Source organism: Babylonia areolata, chromosome 22, assembly GCF_041734735.1.
Source record: "Babylonia areolata isolate BAREFJ2019XMU chromosome 22, ASM4173473v1, whole genome shotgun sequence".
Taxonomy (NCBI): domain Eukaryota; kingdom Metazoa; phylum Mollusca; class Gastropoda; order Neogastropoda; family Buccinidae; genus Babylonia; species Babylonia areolata.
Genome location: NC_134897.1, coordinates 42624911 through 42647631, shown reverse-complemented (window position 1 = coordinate 42647631; position 22721 = coordinate 42624911). Strand labels below are relative to the sequence as shown.

The following is a 22721-nucleotide window of genomic DNA, read 5'->3' as shown; positions in this document are numbered from 1 at the left end:
CTCATCTTCACAGATGGCTCGTTGGTGTGATATGCGCTGATGCACATTTGAAAAAAAAGAGTTCAGATGAGTAAATTTACCGCAGATAACTTTGGCCCTTTCCTGAATGTCCTTGTTTTTGGTGACCTCAACAGTCTTGTCAATGACACTCTGACAGATACTTCTGTACACGTCTTCATTCAAATATTTGTTGCAGTGGTTTCCGACCAATGCCCTTGCATGGTAAGCTTGGGGACAGATCCTGTTTTCCTGCAGAGTCTTGTCCAGATTTGCAGCAATTGGCCCAGTTCGAACTGGCAATGAAGTCATTTTTGTTTTTGTTTCTTTGATAACTTCTTTTTGTTTCTCAATCTTTTTCTGAAGCTGTTTGCTGTTCTTGCGTTTTGCTTGGCAGGTGAGATTTTTCAGATAACTCTGCTGCCCCCTGAGCTTCTTGATGTCCATGACATGTTTCTGAAATGGTGCAGAGAAGCTGTCAAATTGGGTACCGTCTCTATCACTGGCAACTGATTTTGCTAGCTGTTCATCCAAATTATGACATTGTTCTTCCAACAGGTCGTGATGTTTCTTGACAATGCCCAGCAAGATATGAAGGTAGGGTGGTGTCACCTGCTCCAGGTCTATGTCTAATACAGGTTTTCTGACCACATTGTTGTACAACTGTGCATTTTTCTTGTTTTTTCCTGCACGGCGATACTTCATGTAATCGCTCTTGATTTGAGCGACTGACCTTAGTTTGATGTTTCCTTCGTTGCATTCGGGGGGGTGTTGGATCACTGATTTTGTTGCCGTACAGTACAGACATGGATGGATTCCCTGTGCACCTGACAAGCCATACAGTTTGGTCAAGAATTCATAATCCCCGAAGACAAAAACGCGTGTTTGTTTGCCTCTCCACTGCATGGTCTCAAGTTCAGTGATTTGGTCTTTGTATGGACCTAGTAGCCTTCTCAGGTTCTCTGGAGTGTCTTTGCATTCAGCAATATTAAAGACGCTAGTATTGAACTTGGAATTGGCATTAGCTAGGTTTGCTACTTGGAGCATCAGTTTGAATGACCCACCACCATGATCACCGCCAATCTTAATCCAAATTTCGTCCTCTGGAATGCTGCCATCATGCCATGACAGTCGACCTTGGCTGTCATAATCATCCAGCAATTTGGTAACATAATCTGGGACATTCTTGATTCCTGCACAAGGTGTTGGAACCAGCTCCATCTCCTTTGCATCCTTATTCCAGATTTCTAGAGTTCTCATCTGGCCTTCTACTCCTGCATGCTGTGCTTTCAGTTGTGCTGCTTTTTCTTTCTTTTCACTGGCATAATGTACCCCAAGCCTTCTGTAGAGACATTTCAGCGTTCTATATTTTGTCAAACTGATGCCTAGTATTGAACGCGCTGCTGCACCTTCTTCTGCTGTTACAGACACTGGGGCACATTGGGCCTCACTAAGGACCAGTTGTTTCCGTGCCTTACATGCTGTCTTCAGTTCTGTGCCCTGTTGCTTGGCTGCATCTTGCTCCGTGTCTCCTGATACATTCAACCGGATTTTGTTCATAACTTTTGCTCTCTTCTTTCTCAGTGGTGTTGGGGCCTGTGATGATCTTTTCCGGGGTTTCCTTATTTTTTGGAAGATGAGTGGTTGTCCACCAGTTTGGCACTTGATGGTCATTCTATCCTTGGAATTTGACAGCTTAATGTAGGCACATTTTGTGAAATACCTTTCCTCTGGTTTCGTCAATGGTGCCTTCAGACGACTCAAAGGCCTCAGAATGTGATTTTTGAATGGAGACAGTGCTTTATCTACACCAGAGCGAACTCGCTTAAGCCGTTTAGGTGCAACTTTAAAATGTTTAACTGGCGTTGAAGTGGAATCCAAGGTGTCAGAAAAGGAAACGTCTTGAACAGGCCGGTGGTCTGGTTGGGGGCTTGGTCTTAAACTGAAACTTTTTTTTTGTTTTTTCTCTGGTCGTCCGCCTTTGCTCTGCTGTTGAAAATGTGAACAAGCTGCACACTGGCTGGCTGGGACACTGGGGTCAAAGTGACACCACAAATATGACATTGTTTCAATATCTGCTGTCGTGCGGGCTATTGTTGTGGATGCGTTTTCACGTTTTGGTAGAAATTGTAGCTTTGTGAAACAAGAAGCACAGATCGAGTTTGAGTGCACTCCCTCCGTATCTTCCAACACATTCAAGCTGAAAAACGTGTTGATCTCTGAAGCGACACTGACACATGTTTTCTGTTGTTTGTTCCTATCTTTTTCTGATCTCTTGGACCTTCTCCCACACAGTCTGCATATGGAATTTAAACGCTGTAAATGTTCAGATAGTGAATGATCACTTTGATCCATCTCGGATGGAATCGACCCCCCAAAATAAACCGACACGAACAAAACAGATAATATCGACAGACAAGTATTTGTTGTTGAAACAACTACTACTTTCCACAATAAGAATGACAGACAACTGCTTGTTGCTACGACTAATTGATTCTACAACTTATCTCCATTTATACATAAGTAACGCTGATATACAAACAAATATTTGCTCAACAGTAACGTATTTATTCTACTTCTTCATCCTTATTCCAAATGACATACAATCATCTGTTACTTCAACAACTTACACCACTTTATTATTATTATTTGTATTGTTATTATCATTAAAAAATATAAGGTCTCAGATTAAAGCCAAAGAAATATTATGCCCCCGGCCCCAGCCACCCCTCCCTCTCCCAAGCGTGTCAGCATCAACACTCACCAGTGCACCGCGGGTGAGGGATCTTCACTGGCTGGCTCAGTGAACCCCAGCACACATCACTTACACACACTTGAAATAACAAGTAAAATCTTTACTCACAGACCTATGTTTTGTCCCAAATTTTTCCAGCTTACACAAGACACATTAAACAACAAAATTTAGAAATATCTAGTTTCTGAAAACTTGATGTCAAAAATTACATCAGTTTTAACACCACTAAACACAGCATGCCCGCTCGATACACACACAACAGCACAGTGCGAAAGCGTGGGAAAGAAGCGGCGGGAAGGGAGAAAGAGGCCGTGAGTGGTACAAAGGTCTGGCACAAGCAAGCTTTAGTAGTGCCAAAGAACAGTTCAACTTAATAGTCAGATTTGGAAGAGGGTAAACTGCCGTGACATACATACACACATACAGACAGACAGAAAAACAGATTGCTCACCATGTGTGTGTGTTTGTGTGTTTGTGTGTGTGTGTGTGTGTGTGTGTACCCAGAAAAAGTGTTATATTTCACAGCTATTAAAATTTCTAACAGTCAGCATGTTTACCACCATTACATGCAAAGTTTAGTTAGCAGATATAACTATGAATAATTGTACGGCATTGCCAGAAACTGCATAATGATTGATATTATCACACCAGGACAATGGTTGCTGTTATGACTGCAATTGTTGTTGCCATTAAGACTGTTGAAGTTAGTCTGTGTGTACTGTGATTTATATCTCATTGTTGTTAACACTGATGGTTTGTATAAAGATATCTGAAGCAACTGTTATTATTCCATGTAAAATGAAAACATAGAAATTGTATTAGCAAGTACAAAATATTTGCAGATGGGAACCTTTCTTTGGGAGGGTTTTTGAAATCAGTAATTGTACTTTTTGAAATGATAGCCTGTATTTTTCTTATTGGTGATGTATGTTAAGTATATTACCTGGGTAGTGTAAACTTGAAAAAAAAAAATCAAAGGATACTTGTAAGTTTTGATTACTAGTGTGTTAACTGTGATTATGGTTACTTGAAGAGAGCACTGACCGAATGGTTAGAGTGTTGGATTTCACCTGGGTTTCCTCAGTTCAATCATGTGCACCTGGTGGGTGAAGGGGTGAGAGTTTTCTGATCTCCCAGGTCAACATATATGCATATTTGTTTGTGCCTGAACTCTGTCAGTGTGTATATGCATGCAGACGATCAAATACACATGATAAAGATCCTGTAATTATGATCATGTAATCCCTGTCAGCGTTTGGTGGTTTACGGAACAAGATCATACCCAGCATGCACACCTCCAAAAACTTAAAATGGCTGCCAACATAGTGGGGTAAAAACAGTCACACATGTAAAAGCCCACTTGTACGTGTAAATGAATGCAAGAGATGCAGCCTACTAACACTGGAGAACTGGTACTTGAAAACGTTAGATATGTTAACAACTATTTTAGATTTAAGTTGTTTAAGAGTCTCAATACTGAATGTCTCAGCTTTGTGAATGTATCTAAGTTGAGGGATGGCCTAGAGGTAATGCGTCCGCCTAGGAAGGGAGAGAATCTGAGCGTGCTGGTTCGAATAATGGCTCAGCCGCTGATATTTTCTCCCCCTCCACTAGACCTTGAGTGGTGGTCTGGGCGCTAGTCATTCAGATGAGACGATAAACTGAGGTCCCATGTGCAGCATGCACATAGTGCACGTAAAAGAACCCATGGCAACAAAAAGGTTGTTCCTGGCAAAATTCTGAAGGAAAATCCACTTCGATGGGAAAAACAAATAAAACTGCACGCAGGAAAAAATACGAAAAAATGGGTGGCGCTGTAGTATAGCAACACGCTCTCCCTGGGGAGAACAGCCCGAATTTCACACAGAGAAATGTGTTGTGATGAAAAGAGATACAAATACAAATACAAATAAAACCATTGTGTGTCTCAGTTGTACAAAACATAGAAACTGTTAAGTAATACTTGATTGTCTGGCAGGTTTCAGATGTTGTTGGTGAACATTGGCCGGGTGGTCTACCCAGCTTACACTGTCAACAGACATACTCGCATCTTCCGGAACAGGCAGGACTTGATCCGGTAACTGCATTTTTTCGCATCAGATTTCTTTGTCATTACATGTGTATGCATGTGTGCGTGCATGTGTGTGTGTGTGTGTGTGTGTGTGTGTGTGTGTGTGTGCATGTGTGTGTGTGTGTGTGCGTGCATGTGTCTTTGTGTGTGTATGTTTGTGTCAGTTAATTTCTGTATCAGATTTGATTGTGATGGTGCGTGTATGTGTGCTGGTGTGTGTATGTACATGTGTGTATCTTAGTGCATGCATGTGTATGTGTGTTCATGTGTGTGTGTGTGTGTCAGTTTGTATATGTGTGTGTAATTATGCTTGTGAGAATCAGAAACTAAGTGAGAAAAAGTGCATGTATAAGCTTGTGTTGAGGATTGCATGCTTGTATTTGTATGTGTATAACTAAGAGTGCTTATACATTCATAAACCCAGATTTGTTTGGTAATGGTTTTTTGCATTTTTTACTTTTTCTCAAGAGAATGGCAAACTCCCACAATACATTTAACTTCCCTGCAAAACAACCCAATTCATGACATATTATAACCATTAAGTTCTCTCAAGGCAAATAACACTAGGCTGTGGTAAGAATGTCAGCCCTTCCACACTATTCATTATCCCAAGATTACAAGAAAAAGAGTAGATAAAGGATCAGAAATACTTCAAAGCCACACACACACACACACACACATACACACACACACACACACACACACACACACAGATAGACACACACAGAGATAGACACAGACATAGACACACACACACACACACACACACACACACACACACACAGACACACACACACACACACACACACACACACACACACACACACACACACACACACACACACACACACACACCCTACCTCTTCACATCACCCGGCATCAACCAGGCTGAGAGATACACCTGCTGTGAAATTTGAGCAACGCTCCCTAAGACGCATCCATGAAGAGGATGACCCTCACCTGTGCAGTCCCAATCTTCCATGGCACACTCAACTCTGTGTAGGAGCCAGTCATGAGCTAAAATATCCCACAATTACCAGCCGCGGTGGTGAAGTAGTTAGCATCGCGGACTGATGGCTGGGAGGACGCGTGTTTGAATCCCAGCGGAGGTGGGTTTTTCGGCCCCTGGCCGGCTCCTACCCAGAGTTGAGTGTGCTGTGGGACCACACAGTTGAGTGTCATCCACTTCAAGGATGCATCTTTGGGTGTGTTGCTCCAATTACCTGACCAACACTGCAAGTGTCTGTATCTCTCGGGCCTGTTTAATACCGGGATATCATTATGACAGGAAGCGTAGAGTACAGCCTTGTCACGCAGTCCCAAACCACTCCTCCTCCTTCCCCATCATCAGTACAAACAAAATAGTCTCAAAGTCTGTGGCCTTTCATGCCCTGCTCTCATGGTGACCTCAGTTTCGATACCCCTCCACTTCTGTGCTTGGGATGAGTCCTGTCAATGTCTTCAGTGTCGGCAGATTCATGGGGGGCTGTTGTTTGAGGGACGTGGTGGCGGTCTCCACTCTGGGAGGGACGCTCACTCAGTCTGGCTCTGCGACTAAGCCATTATTGTCGTTAGTAGGGGGTTTAGTAGGTGGTGTCCTAAGTACGTTGAATCAGAACAGGCACCACTGAACACCACTGAAGCAGCAGTGCAGGGTCTCTTCTGGTGTGTGGCCTCCTGGCGACCTAACATCGATGGTTCCCTGCGGACTGCCGACGCTGGAACTGTGATGGACGAACCTGGGTGTGGCCATGTATGGGGGAATCTAAATGAGTGGCGTGGGAGTAATGCCACTGAAATAGTGCAGATGATGGGGCAGCCAAAAAAAAAAAAAAAAAAAAAATCCCACAATTTGCTTCTAAACAGGTTCAAACCCACATCCTCACAGATTAGTATTAATTTGTATTGATCCCACTAGTATATTTATTTGATACGTGGTGCTTGTGTATATACAATAAGACTTGTGCATGGGTGCTTGAATACGGGCACATGTGGGCGTGTACGCATGTGTATGTATGCGTTTTGAATAGTGGAAAGTTTTTGGGGTTTTTTTTTTATCGGACTAGTTTTGCTATGACTGAATTGAGTGTTATTTCGTCATATACATATATGTTGTATGCCAGACTTTACCATTTTACTTGTAACCTGTATGTATCACAGACTTCACCACACTTAATTTCTCTACTGAGATAATCAAGTTATTCTGAGTTACACTGATTCTGATTCCCATCTGTTGGTCATTGGTGTTGATCTCACTTGAGCTAGCTCTGGGTAGGAGTCAGCCACGGGCCAAGAAAAAACACCTCTGAAGGGAACAGAATCCACGTACACACAGTCGCAAGTCCATGAAGCTGACCACTTAAACTGGTTCAGTCGTCACTGTGTTTGGACAAATCCATATGTGCTACACCACATCTGCTGAGCAGATGCCTGACCAGCAGAGTAACACAACACACATAGTCAGGCCTTGACAAAAAAAAGAAAAAAAGGTGCATGAACAAACAAATGGATACATCATTAAATGAATGAATAAATAAATGAGTAAAGAAATAGGTGAATAAATAAATAGATAAATGGATAACATAAAAAAGGAAGCAAATAATGAAATAAAATAAAATGCAGGAAAAGAAGAAGAAAAAGACAATTATGATAATAAATAGATAAACAAATAAGCAAATAAATATAAACACACACACACATACAGACACACACACACACACACACACACACACACACACACACACACACACAACACAACACAACACACACACACACACACACACACACACACACACCACACACCACACACACACAACACAACACAACACAACACAACACAACACAACACAACACAACACAACACACACACACACACACACACACACACACACACACACAACACAACACAACACAACACAACACAACACACACACACACACACACACACACACACACACACACACACAAACACACACACTTACCCACCAATCCACCACCCACCCACACCCACACACACACACACACACACACACTCATGCACAACAGACATGCACTTACTCTGGTGTGACAGGTTTGAGGAAGCTCTGCAGCTGGAGGCAGAACTGCTGGGGAACACGGCATCAGGGAACTGGAGGGACGCCTACACGTCTTTTCTGGCAGTCAAAGAGTGCTATGATCAGCTGGAGAAAGACCCGGCGATCAGGGCGTAAGTGCACCTGTCAGCACAGTCTGTCTCCTCTTTTGTCTGTTTTGTCCACAGGCGCAACAGCCGAGCGGTTAAAGCGTTGGACGTTCAATCTGAGGGTCCCTAGGTCGAATCTCGGTAACAGCACCTGGTGGGGTAAAAGGTGGAGATTTTTTCTGATCTCCCAGGTCAACATGTGTGCAGACCTGCTAGTGCCTGAACCCCCTTTCGTGTGTATACACAAGCAGAAGATCAAATATGCACGTTAATGAACCTGTAATTCATCTCAGCGTTCGGTGGGTTATGGAAAAAAGAACATATCCAGCATGGACACCCCCGAAAACGGAGTATGGCTGCCTACATGGTGGGGTAAAACGGTCATACACGCAAAAGCCCATTCGTGTGCATACGGGTGAACAAGGTAGTTGCAGCCCATGAACGGAGAAGAAGAAGACGTTTTTGTCATCACCATCACAATTTTTTTTGATGACATTGCAACACATTTGACATACAGAAAAGAAGGGAGGAAAAAAGCATGTTAATACATACACTTTAAAAAAGAGAAATTGAAGTAATAGCTGTCACAATTTTTTTATCAATGACATTGTAACACAGTGGACATACAGAAAAGAAGAAGGGAAAAAAATATATCATTACATACATTAAAAAAGAAAAAAGAAAAAAAGTCATTTTGCTTTCAGTGGAAGCATCAGAAAAAGACAAAGAGTACTTTCAGATCGTGTGTTAATAAACGTTGTCATGGTAATGGTGTTCTAATTACTGTAATCAGAATCCACATGCATGATCAGTGTGCAATGCCAACATCATGTTTGGTACAGTACAGATACTCATTTGTTGAAGAGTGTTGCTTTTAATAAAGGGAAGCAAGGATCCAAAGGGATGCAGTTAGAATCAGATTTTTGATGTGGAGTGATGGCCTAGAGGTAACGTGTCCGCCTAGGAAGCGAGAGAATCTGAGCGAGCTGGTTCAAATCACGGCTCAGCCGCCGATATTTTCTCCCCCTCCACTAGTCCTTGAGTGGTGGTCTGGACGCTAGTCTTTCGGATGAGACGATAAACCAAGGTCCCGTGTGCAGCATGCACTTAGCGCACATAAAAGAACCCACGGCAACAAAAGGGTTGTTCCTGGCAAAATTCTGTAGAAAAATCCACTTTGATAGGAAAAACAAATAAAACTGCATGCAGGAAAAAATACAAAAAAATGGGTGGTGCTGTAGTGTAGCGACGCGCTCTCCCTGGGGAGAGCAGCCCGAATTTCACACAGAGAAATCTGTTGTGATAAAAAGACATACAAATACAAATATATTACAAGTCGGCAGAGATTTGAGGGTTAACAATGCTATATGTTTTTCAGTCTTATATCAAAGGTTTGGTGTCATATGCTGTACCATGTCAAACTGATGCAAACTAGGCCTATCGGTTTGCTCTGCTTGGCCAAATTTCGCGCTCAGTGGTGTTTTAGATATGATCCAGTCAGGCTGATAATTGTCCTTTTTACTCATATCAATGTACAATTTAGCCACTTGAACAGTAAAATCAAACATCACATTAGTTTTATCATTTTCATCACATTTGAACAAAATGTCTGGTGTGAAAAGTGCTTTGATTTGTCAAGGCACAAGATTCAGCTCGGTTTCTATCACTATAATGTTGTTTTATTTTCATAATTGTTTATCTTCTCATGATTTTCTTTTTTTTTTTTTTTTTTTTTACTATTAAAAAAAAAAGTCATTGCCCCCAGATGGGAAGTAGAATGCCAGAGTTTCTATCAATAAGATGTATTCTTTTCATAATCATTTATCTTCTCTCTCTCTGTCTCTTTTCTCTTCTTTTTTCTTTTCTTTTTCATGAATTCTTTAAAAAAAATTATTAAAATTTTTTTTTAAAATTAGAAAGTCATTGCCACCACCAGGTGGGACAGCAAACTGCCAGCGTTTCTCCGGTACTACACGGCGGGTTCGGTTCTGGTGCGCCTGATGAACCAGGGCATCGAGATCCTACAGCGACGGAAGGAATACCCTGTGGCGGTGAGCCTGATCCGTGAACTGCTGGCCCAGACTGTGTACAACGGGGACCTGCACGGGTACTGGTGGGACCGCCTGGCCCTTAATCTGGACGTGCATTTGAAACGGCCGGAACAGGTGGGACGGTTTGTGTCATGTGTGTGTGTGTGTGTGTGTGTGTGTCTGTACAACAGTGACCTGCACAGGTACTGGTGGGACCGCCTGGCCCTTAATCTGGACGTGCATTTGAAACGGCCGGAACAGGTGGGACGGTTTGTGTCATGTGTGTGTGTGTGTGTGTGTTTGTGTGTGTGTGTGTGTGTGTGTACAACAGTGATCTGCATGGGTACTGATGGGACCGCTTGGTATTGAATCTGGACGTGCATTTGAAACGGCCGGAACAGGTGGGATGGTTTGTGTCATGTGTGTGTGTGTGTGTGTGTGTGTGTGTAGAACAGGAACCTGCATGGGTACTGGTGGGACTGCCTGGCCCTTAATCTGGACGTGCATTTGAAACGGCCGGAACAGGTGGGACGGTTTGTGTCATGTGTGTGTGTGTGTGTGTGTGTGTACAACAGTGATCTGCACGGGTACTGGTGGGACCGCTTGGCCCTTACTCTGGACGTGCATTTGAAACGGCCGGAACAGGTGGGACGGTTTGTGTCATGTGTGTGTGTGTGTGTGTGTGCGTGTGTACAACAGTGATCTGCACGGGTACTGATGGGACCGCATGGTATTGAATCTGGACGTGCATTTGAAATGTCCGGAACAGGTGGGGGTTTGTGTCATGTGTGTGTGTGTGTGTGTGTGTGAGTATTCAGTTATGTCTTTGTATTTGTATTTTTATTTATCTTTATGTCACAGCAGATTCCTCTGTTAAATTCGGGCTGCTCTCCCCTGGGAGAGCACATCGCTACACTGAGAGCGCCACCCATTTTTTTGTTGTTGTTTTTTCTGCCTGCATTTTTATTTGTTTTTCCTGTCGAAGTGGATTTTTCTACATAATTTTGCCAGGGACGACCTTTTTGAGTCGTTTTACATGTGTTAAATGCATGCTGCAGATGGGACCTCAGTTTATAGTCTCATCCGATTGACTAGTGTCAGACCACCACCCAAGGTCTAGTGGAGGGGGAGAAAATACTGGTGACTTCCGGTGTGATTCGAACCACCGCGCTCAGATTCTCTCGCTTCCTAGGCAGACGTGTTACCTCTAGGCCATCACTGTGTGAATGAGTATGTATGTGTGTGTGAATGTGTACATGAGCATTCAGTTGTAAGTTTGTGCATGTATGTGTGAGAGTATGTGTGCTCTTCCATTCCTGTTTTAATCTCCTTTTTTTTTCTTTTTTTTTCAGTTATATAATGCTGGGTATGTTTTCTGTTCAATAACCCACTGAAAGCTGACATGGATTACAGGATCTTTAACATGCACATTTGATCTTCTGCTTGCGTACACACAAGAAGGGTTGAGACACAAGCAGGCCTGCACATATGTTGACCTGGGAGATCGGAAAAATCTCCACCCTTTAGCCACCAGGCACCATTACCAAGATTTAAACCCGGGACCCTCAGATTGAAAGTTCAGTGCTTTAACCACTCAGCTGTTGTGCCCGTCGAAAAATCACTCAAATATCAAAGGACTTTCACACATAATTTTTTTTGTTTCTAACCAGGCACTACAAGCCATAGAAGATGGACTAGCAGACCCACTGGTTAGGACGGGACATCGCCTGTCTCTGTTTTTACGTGCAGAAACGATCTGCAGCAAACCCAAGTCTCCGTTCCGTCAGCGCTTGAAGAGATTTGTTCATGAACCGTTGGTTGAATTACCAAAGGTGTGTTGGCTGACTTTTGTTTTATCAGTCTTCTTTGGTGTCAGTGTGTGTGTGTGTGTGTGTGTGTGTGTGTGTGTGTGTATGTTGATTTGTGTGTGATTTGTGTGTATGTTGATTTGTGTGTGTGCGTTGGTTTGTGTGTGTATGTTGATTTGTGTGTGTATGTTGATTTGTGTGTGATTTGTGTGTATGTTGATTTGTGTGTGTGCGTTGGTTTGTGTGTGCATGTTGATTTGTGTGTGTGTGTTGATGTGTGTGTATGTTGATTTGTGTGTGCATGTTGATTTGTGTGTATGTTGATTTGTGTGTGCATGTTGATTTGTGTGTGTGTGTTGATGTGTGTGTGTGTGTTGATGTGTGTGTATGTTGATTTGTGTGTGTGTGTTGATGTGTGTGTGTGTTGATGTGTGTGTGCATGTTGATTTGTGTGTGTGTGTTGATGTGTGTGTATGTTGATTTGTGTGTGCATGTTGATTTGTGTGTGTGTTGATTTGTGTGTGTGTTGATGTGTGTGTGCATGTTGATTTGTGTGTGCATGTTGATGTGTGTGTGCACGTTGATTTGTGTGTGCATGTTGATTTGTGTGTGTGTGTTGATTTGTGTGTGTGTTGATGTGTGTGTGCATGTTGATTTGTGTGTGTGTTGATGTGTGTGTGTGTTGATGTGTGTGTGCATGTTGATTTGTGTGTGTGTTGATGTGTGTGTGTGTGTTGATTTGTGTGTGCATGTTGATTTGTGTGTACGTTGATTTGTGTGTATGTTGATTTGTGTGTGTGTTGATTTGTGTGTGTGTGTGTGTGTGTTGATGTGTGTGTGTATGTTGATTTGTGTGTGTGTGTGCATGTTGATTTGTGTGTATGTTGATTTGTGTGTGTGTGTTGATGTGTGTGTATGTGTGTGTTGATGTGTGTGTGTGTGTTGATGTGTGTTTGTGTTGATTTGTGTGTGCATGTTGATTTGTGTGTATGTTGATTTGTGTGTGTGTTGATTTGTGTGTGTGTGTTGATTTGTGTGTGCATGTTGATGTGTGTGTGCACGTTGATTTGTGTGTGCATGTTGATTTGTGTGTGTGTGTTGATTTGTGTGTGTGTTGATGTGTGTGTGCATGTTGATTTGTGTGTGTGTTGATGTGTGTGTGTGTGTTGATTTGTGTGTGCATGTTGATTTGTGTGTACGTTGATTTGTGTGTATGTTGATTTGTGTGTGTGTTGATTTGTGTGTGTGTGTGTGTCTGTTGATGTGTGTGTGTATGTTGATTTGTGTGTGTGTGTGCATGTTGATTTGTGTGTATGTTGATTTGTGTGTGTGTGTTGATGTGTGTGTATGTGTGTGTTGATGTGTGTGTGTGTGTGTGTGTGTTGATGTGTGTTTGTGTTGATTTGTGTGTGTATTTTGATTTGTGTGTGTGCATTGGTGTATGTGTGTATGTTGATTTGTGTGTGTTGGTGTTTGTGTGTGTATTTTGATTTGTGTGTGTGCATTGGTGTATGTGTGCATGTTGATTTGTGTGTGTGTGTGTTGGTTTGTGTGTGTGAGTGTATGTTGATTTGTGTGTGTGTGTGTTGGTTTGTGTGTGTGCATTGGTGTGTGTGGGTGAGTGTGTGTTGGTGTGAACTGGTGCCTGGAACTACAAAATTTGCAATCTGAGTTCCATGCATTCCAGTTCAAAGTGACAAGAGGAACGTTTTTCCTCCTGAACTGTTTTGGTGGTGGTGGTGGTTGTCGTTGCTGTTGTTGTAACATTTGCAGTTTCAGACCAGGATGTGACATTAGTGTCAATTTGGGGAGGAGGGGGTGGGGGGGACTTTACTGAAGCTCAAAAACTTTGTTGATATATGCAAGGAGTCTACATACATGAGGTCGAGTTAAGGAAAGAAAAGTCATTGATAAGACGAAGGCTGCTGGCCAGGGCCCAAAAATTATGTTGTCTTACATGATGAGATAGCTTAAAGTGAGGTCAGCTTTGCTGGCCAGGGCCCAAAAATTATGTTGTCTTACATGATGAGATAGCTTAAAGTGAGGTCAGCTTTGCTGGCCAGGGCCCAAAAATTATGTTGTCTTACATGATGAGATAGCTTAAAGTGAGGTCAGCTTTGCTGGCCAGGGCCCAAAAATTATGTTGTCTTACATGATGAGATAGCTTAACCTCTTGACTGCGCTGTTGACGTACGGCGTACGTCATGAAATCTCGCTCAGCAATGCTGTATTGACGTGCGCCGTACGTCATGTTACAACGTTCTATGTTTCGAGTCCCGCATTACAGAAAATACAGTCTGCTAACTATTAAATTAGCTCCCCTGAGAGCTCTTTATCTCCTGAGTTCCATAACCTAAAATTATTCATTGGATTGTCATATTTATGGCGAAAGTTTTGCAAGTTTGTACGAAGCTCAAGTTGTGTTTGCAAAGCCATGGCTGAACGCAGACAAACCCCAACACTTGCACTTGTATTGAAAGAATTCTTTCGCGATGCAAACAGTAGAGATGAAGATTGTGGACTGAATGAGACAGAACTGCGTGAAGTTGATGCCGAAGACGCTGATTTTGACATGTAGGGGGGTGGGAGGTGGACTGAGTTGTTTGACGAAACTGAAGACAGACAAGCTCAGCTGATTCAAGATGCAGGTGGGTGTTTTCGAGGTTTGTCAGTTTATTATTTGCTTTCCGTTTGTTGTAACAATGAATATGACTGCATTGTGTGTGTTTTGAATGTGTTAGCTGTGGCTTCGTCAGTCACTGATCAGTGTGTGTGAGTGAGAGAGAGTCAGTCACGTGGGTACTGTTTCTGACCATCACAGCCCAGGGGGCGTGGCTTGCTGGCTGGCTCATTGTTGATGACAGCATGTGTCGCTCGCCTGCAGCTTTCTGTGTGTTCGTTCCTGAGTGTGTATTGGTTTGTTGTTGTTGTTATTATTGTTGTTGTGTGTGTGAGTGAGAGAGAGACGGGGGGGGGGGGGGGGGGGGGGGGGGAGATGATGTTTATAAAACTGAAATCAGAGCATGATATACAGAACTGTATGCCAAAATTACTTTGTAAATGCAACACTTGTAGAAGTGTGTGTGTGTGTGTGTGTGTGTATGTGTGTGTGTGTGTGTATGTGTGTGTGTGAGATGTGTTGTCATTTTGTTTTGTATGAGAAAGAGAGAATGAAGGGGGTGTGGCATACCATGAACCAGTTTCAGTGTGTGTGTGTGTTTTGGGGGTTTGGGGTGGGGGTGGGGTAGGTATGTGTGTATTTGTATTTCAGCTTCTGAAAACAATCAGAAATAAAATGGTACCATTTCATGATCTTTTTATATGTAAAAAACAAAACAAACAAAAAAAACAAACAAACCCAAAACCCAACAGACTTGTCTTTTATCCAGTGTGTTTCAGGTATGCAGCATGCTGATGATCATGATGTTCATCCTGGACTATCTGGAGTTGACAGCTTGCCACAAACCTACAACTGAAGACCAGCAGCAGCAAGACCAAAAGGCAGTAAACAAGCCTCCAGCAATTCTGGATTACAACAAAAACATGGGTGCCATGGACCATCATGACCAACAGCTGCAGCCCTACGATGTCACAAGGAAAGCCCTGAAGTGGTACAAATAGCTGTGTGTGCATTTTCTACAAATTGCCATGCTGAATGCACCCATCCTCTACAAAAAAGCAGGCAACAGCAGTACACTCCTGGACTTCAGAAGGATGTAATTAGTGCCATGATTTTTGGTGACCAAGACACTGCTAAAGATGACCACGCTGTTTGTCTTGTGTGGACGACACTTCATCCCACCTACCCCACAGAAGGCCTGGCCACAAAGGAGGTGCAGTCTGCTGGAAGAAAGGAAAAAGAAAGGATGTGGGGTTCTACTGCCCAGACTGCCCCAGCAAACCAGCACTGTGTCTTGAAGACTGTTTCTGCAAGTACCCCACACAGCGTTTTTACTGGCGGTAGATCCTGGGTGAGTACACCCTTTTCATTCTTTGTGTGGACTGTGTTGGAGTCTTTTGCACCTGGACACTGTTGCTCAGCCTTGACAGTGTGTGTGGTTGATCACAACAGTCACAAGAAAGACAGGTTGATAACCTGGTTGATATTGTAGCACCTACATGGTGGAATGACAGTCCCAATTTTTTTTTTATTAATGCATTTGATGGAATTTTTCTGTCAGATTGACTCATTATTTGAACATGTGAGTATCAAAAGCAAAATCTCGGTTCATTTTCCTTTCATTTGATATATACTTTTATGCACTTATCTTCAGTACTTTTTGAAATATAAGCAAATTAAAATCATTGGCGTGTTTTTCTTGTTTTTCTGAAAATTTTCTCAGCATAGGCCATAGCAAAACGTACTAGCAGTGAAGGGGTTAAAGTGAGGTCAGCTTAAGCAAAGGCAACTTTATGTATACACGTATTTGGGGGGGTTTTCCCCACAAAAACATCACATACAACTCATACATAAAAGTCATGTTTATGGCATAAGAGAATTTTTATAATGATTTAAAGGAAGAAAGGGAAATGAATAAAATAAATAAAAGAAAAAGGAAATCACTCACAGACACTTTCACAGAGATACACATCAGGAAAGAAGGTATATATGATATGAATATGTGTATGCATACGTGCGTGCATGCTTGTGTTTGTGTGTATGTTTAAAAAAAAAAATCAAATTCAATACCAAAGCACCATGTAGACTGAAACCTGTGGTAACTGAGTTTCATCCATTCCACTTATTTCAGATCATGACAGTATTCAGTGAGTGTGTTTCTCCGTGTTGTACACAGACGTTTGTTGAAGGCTGCATCCTGATCATGACAGTATTCACTGAGTGTGTTTCTCCGTGTTGTACACAGACGTTTGTTGAGGGCTGTATTCTGATCATGACAGTATTCAGTGAGTGTGTTTCTCCGTGTTGTCCACAGACGTTTGTTGAGGGCTGTATTCTGATCATGACAGTATTCACTAAGTGTGTTTCTCCGTGTTGTCCACAGACGTTGAAGGCTGCATCCTGATCATGACAGTATTCAGTGAGTGTGTTTCTCCGTGTTGTCCACAGACGTTTGTTGAGGGCTGTATTCTGATCATGACAGTATTCACTAAGTGTGTTTCTCCGTGTTGTCCACAGACGTTTGTTGAGGGCTGTATTCTGATCATGACAGTATTCACTAAGTGTGTTTCTCCGTGTTGTCCACAGACGTTTGTTGAGGGCTGTATTCTGATCATGACAGTATTCACTAAGTGTGTTTCTCCGTGTTGTCCACAGACGTTTGTTGAAGGCTGTATTCTGATCATGACAGTATTCACTACGTGTGTTTCTCGTGTTGTACACAGACGTTTGTTGAAGGCTGTATTCAGATCATGACAGTATTCACTAAGTGTGTTTCTCCGTGTTGTACACAGACGTTTGTTGAAGGCTGCATCCTGATCATGACAGTATTCACTAAGTGTGTTTCTCCGTGTTGTACACAGACGTTTGTTGAAGGCTGCATCCTGATCATGACAGTATTCAGTGAGTGTGTTTCTCCGTGTTGTCCACAGACGTTTGTTGAGGGCTGTATTCTGATCATGACAGTATTCAGTGAGTGTGTTTCTCCGTGTTGTCCACAGACGTTTGTTGAGGGCTGTATTCTGATCATGACAGTATTCAGTGAGTGTGTTTCTCCGTGTTGTCCACAGACGTTTGTTGAGGGCTGTATTCTGATCATGACAGTATTCACTAAGTGTGTTTCTCCGTGTTGTCCACAGACGTTTGTTGAGGGCTGCATCCTGATCATGACAGTATTCACTAAGTGTGTTTCTCCGTGTTGTCCACAGACGTTTGTTGAAGGCTGTATTTCAGATCATGACAGTATTCAGTGAGTGTGTTTCTCCGTGTTGTACACAGACGTTTGTTGAAGGCTGTATTCTGATCATGACAGTATTCACTGAGTGTGTTTCTCTGTGTTGTACACAGACGTTTGTTGAGGGCTGTATTCTGATCATGACAGTATTCACTAAGTGTGTTTCTCTGTGTTGTCCACAGACGTTTGTTGAGGGCTGTATTCTGATCATGACAGTATTCAGTGAGTGTGTTTCTCCGTGTTGTCCACAGACGTTTGTTGAAGGCTGCATCCTGATCATGACAGTATTCACTAAGTGTGTTTCTCTGTGTTGTCCACAGACGTTTGTTGAAGGCTGTATTCTGATCATGACAGTATTCACTAAGTGTGTTTCTCTGTGTTGTACACAGACGTTTGTTGAAGGCTGCATCCTGATCATGACAGTATTCACTAAGTGTGTTTCTCCGTGTTGTACACAGACGTTTGTTGAAGGCTGTATTCTGATCATGACAGTATTCACTAAGTGTGTTTCTCCGTGTTGTCCACAGACGTTTGTTGAAGGCTGTATTCTGATCATGACAGTATTCAGTAAGTGTGTTTCTCTGTGTTGTACACAGACGTTTGTTGAGGGCTGTATTCTGATCATGACAGTATTCACTAAGTGTGTTTCTCCGTGTTGTCCACAGACGTTTGTTGAAGGCTGCATCCTGATCATGACAGTATTCAGTGAGTGTGTTTCTCCGTGTTGTCCACAGACGTTTGTTGAAGGCTGCATCCTGATCATGACAGTATTCAGTGAGTGTGTTTCTCCGTGTTGTCCACAGACGTTTGTTGAAGGCTGTATTCTGATCATGACAGTATTCAGTAAGTGTGTTTCTCTGTGTTGTCCACAGACGTTTGTTGAGGGCTGTATTCTGATCATGACAGTATTCACTAAGTGTGTTTCTCCGTGTTGTCCACAGACGTTTGTTGAAGGCTGTATTCTGATCATGACAGTATTCAGTAAGTGTGTTTCTCTGTGTTGTACACAGACGTTTGTTGAGGGCTGTATTCTGATCATGACAGTATTCACTAAGTGTGTTTCTCCGTGTTGTACACAGACGTTTGTTGAAGGCTGTATTCTGATCATGACAGTATTCAGTGAGTGTGTTTCTCCGTGTTGTACACAGACGTTTGTTGAGGGCTGTATTCTGATCATGACAGTATTCAGTAAGTGTGTTTCTCCGTGTTGTCCACAGACGTTTGTTGAAGGCCGCATTTTGCCGCACACTTTGCCAGGGTCTCGCTACCAGTTCATCACCAACACGTCCAGTGAGGAAGCAGACGATGCAGTGACCATGTGCAATGTGGAGCAGATTGTACTGGACTACTACAGGGTCAACGGATTTCCTCAAGGTTGGAAGGCGAAAAGAAGATTATGTATCTTGCTTATGCTGTTGAAGTGGAGAAAACAAATGTTTTGTTTGTGTTCTTTCTATCGCACTCCAAGCTCCATTGCTCCAGACAGGACTTGGAGAGGATGACATCATTTATCAGGCGTGCAAGACTGACATTGTGAAGGGGCAAGCAAGAAGAAGTTTAAGTTCTTTTGCGAAAGATATTTTCTGTCCAGAGTTTTAAAGGAAATGAGGGTGTTTTGGTATTTTAAAAGGAAAGGGAGGTGTTTTAATTTGTGCAGTTTTAAAGTCTCTTTTTTTTCTTAACTGTGAATGGGACAGAGAGTGGTGAATGATTCAAATCAAACAATTTGTCTGCTTGTGTTTAACCATGAGAGCAGTGTGCAGATTTCTGTTTTGTATCGTCAGCATCATGCTTTGACACACATAAATTTCTCTTTTGAAATATCATACATTAGACTTATCTTGACTTTAGTTGCTGGATATGATTTGATTGTGTTTATTATCTTCATTGAAGTAACACAAGCTCTGTCAAAACAAGTCTGAGTTTAACTCACTCAGTACGGCCAGCCCTCTCTTCTCCTCTACACAGACCCCTCGGATGTCCAGTGGGTGTCTCAATGACCCAACCTTTAGCTTCTGTTGTCAGAATTGTGGTATTCTTTGTCAACATTCACCTCTTCAGTATAAGGGCCTTCCGCTTGCAATATTTTGATGGTGGTAATTGGGGTGAAACGCTGTCAACGTCGTCTCTTTCGCCGTTCGTATGGAGAGAGTTAATGTTTTTCTCTGGTTGCTGAAGCATTTGTTTGACCTTTTTCATTCTGATTATCTTTTTTACCATACATATTACATCCATATTTATGGAACTTTACATTTTATATAACTCCTTGCCATTTTGTTGTTGTTTTTATAAGTGGTTTGTTTTAAGGGGTGTTGGACCAGATACAGGGTATACCAGTGATCAGGGTTGGAGGTCCCATGTCAGCATGATGTTGGGTCCATGGGAAAGGCACCTTACTCCGATTTTCCTCACTCCACCCAGGTGTAAATGGGTACCTGACTTTGGTTGGGGAAGCAGAGGGGTGGGCCCTGCCTTCCTGTGCTGAGCCCTGGACACAGTGGACATGAATTCACTGCCTTCCTGTGCTGAGCCCTGGACACAGTGGACATGAATTCACAACCTTCCTGTGCTGAGCCCTAGACACAGTGGATATGAATTCACTGCCTTCCTATGCTGAGCCCTGGACACAGTGGACATGAATTCACTGCCTTCCTATGTTGAGCCGTGGACACAGTGGATATGAAATCACTGCCTTCCTGTGCTGAGCCGTGGACACAGTGGATATGAAATCACTGCCTTCCTGTGCTGAGCCCTGGACACAGTGGATATGAAATCACTGCCTTCCTATGCTGAGCCGTGAACACAGTGGACATGAATTCACTTCCTTCCTGTGCTGAGCCCTGGACACAGTGGATATGAATTCACTGCCTTCCTATGCTGAGCTTTGGACACAGTGGACATGAATTCTCTGCCTTCCCATGCTGAGCCGTGGACACAGTGGATATGAATTCACTGCCTTCCTGTGCTGAGCCCTAGACACAGTGGACATGAATTCACTGCCTTCCTATGCTGAGCTTTGGACACAGTGGACATGAATTCACTGCCTTCCTGTGCTGAGCCCTGGACACAGTGGACATGAATTCACTGCCTTCCTATGCCGAGCCCTAGACACAGTGGATATGAATTCACTGCCTTCCTATGCTGAGCCCTGGACACAGTGGACATGAATTCACAACCTTCCTGTGCTGAGCCCTAGACACAGTGGACATGAATTCACTGCCTTCCTATGCTGAGCCCTGGACACAGTGGACATGAATTCACTGCCTTCCTATGCTGAGCCGTGGACACAGTGGATATGAATTCACTGCCTTCCTATGTTGAGCCGTGGACACAGTGGACATGAATTCTCTGCCTTCCCATGCTGAGCCGTGGACACAGTGGATATGAAATCACTGCCTTCCTATGCTAAGCCCTGGACACAGTGGATATGAAATCACTGCCTTCCTTTGCTGAGCCGTGGACACAGTGGATATGAAATCACTGCCTTCCTATGCTAAGCCCTGGACACAGTGGATATGAAATCACTGCCTTCCTTTGCTGAGCCGTGGACACAGTGGATATGAAATCACTGCCTTCCTATGCTGAGCCGTGGACACAGTGGACATGAAATCACTGCCTTCCTATGCTGAGCCGTGGACACAGTGGATATGAATTCACTGCCTTCCCATGCTGAGCCGTGGACACAGTGGATATGAAATCACTGCCTTCCTATGCTAAGCCCTGGACACAGTGGATATGAAATCACTGCCTTCCTGTGCTGAGCCGTGGACACAGTGGATATGAAATCACTGCCTTCCTATGCTGAGCCGTGGACACAGTGGACATGAAATCACTGCCTTCCTATGCTGAGCCGTGGACACAGTGGACATGAAATCACTGCCTTCCTATGCTGAGCCGTGGACATAGCGGACATGAAATCACTGCCTTCCTGTGCTGAGCCGTGGACACAGTGGACATGAATTCACTACCTTCCTGTGCTGAGCTGTGGACACAGTGGACATGAAATCACTGCCTTCCTGTGCTGAGCTGTGGACACAGTGGATATGAAATCACTGCCTTCCAGTTCTGAGCCCTGGACACAGTGGACATGAATTCACTGCCTTCCTATGCTGAACCCTGGACACAGTGGATATGAATTCACTGCCTTCCTATGCTGAGCCATGGACACAATGGATATGAATTCACTGCCTTCCTATGCTGAGCCCTGGACACAGTGGACATGAATTCACTGCCTTCCTATGCTGAGCCCTGGACACAGTGGACATGAATTCACTGCCTTCCTGTGCTGAACCCTAGACACAGTGGACATGAATTCACTGCCCCTGTGACTGTACAAGACTCTAAACCCATTCACCCCTGGAGAGTATACAGCCTGAACCGGCTTCCTTGTCATATTGATGAGGCAAAATAATGCAGTAAATATACAGTTTTTCCTCCATGTTACATGTAACACATCCAGAAATATACAGTTTGTCCTCCATGTTACATGTAACACATCCAGAAATATACAATTTTTCCTCTGTGTTACACGTAACACATCCAGAAATATACAGTTTTTCCTCCATGTTGCATGAAACACGTCCAGAAATATACAGTTTTTCCTCCATGTTGCATGAAACACATCCAGAAACACTGTAGGAGTTTGTTCCCTTTCTTTGTGGTTCATGCACACACGTTGGAACATGAAAACTGTTTCACCGAGACAAACTTTGACACCAGAGCAAAATGCTGAGGCATAGGGCTCAGTGAGCTAACCTTTTTCTTCTTCTTCTTCTGCGTTCACTTGTATGCACACGAGTGGGCTTTTACGTGTATGACCGTTTTTACCCCGCCATGTAGGCAGCCATACTCCGTTTTAGGGAGTGTGCATGCTGGGTATGTTCTTGTTTCCATAACCCACCGAACGCTGACATGGATTACAGGATCTTTAACGTGCGTATTTGATCTTCTGCTTGCATATACACATGAAGGGGGTTCAGGCACTAGCAGGTCTGCACATATGTTGACCTGGGAGATCGTAAAAATCT

At 43.2% G+C, this 22721-nt stretch overlaps 1 protein-coding gene across 1 annotated transcript in view; it reads left to right on the top strand.

Moving 5' to 3' along the window:
* LOC143297024 (fanconi-associated nuclease 1-like) overlaps nucleotides 1-22721 on the top strand; it is a 47449-nt gene that overhangs the window by 11794 nt on the left and 12934 nt on the right. Inside the window, exons 6-10 of the mRNA XM_076609172.1 lie at nucleotides 4731-4829; nucleotides 7894-8028; nucleotides 9941-10169; nucleotides 11705-11866; nucleotides 18912-19068. Of these exons, the coding sequence (XP_076465287.1) occupies nucleotides 4731-4829; nucleotides 7894-8028; nucleotides 9941-10169; nucleotides 11705-11866; nucleotides 18912-19068 (782 nt within the window). The remainder of the gene's footprint in view (nucleotides 1-4730; nucleotides 4830-7893; nucleotides 8029-9940; nucleotides 10170-11704; nucleotides 11867-18911; nucleotides 19069-22721) is intronic.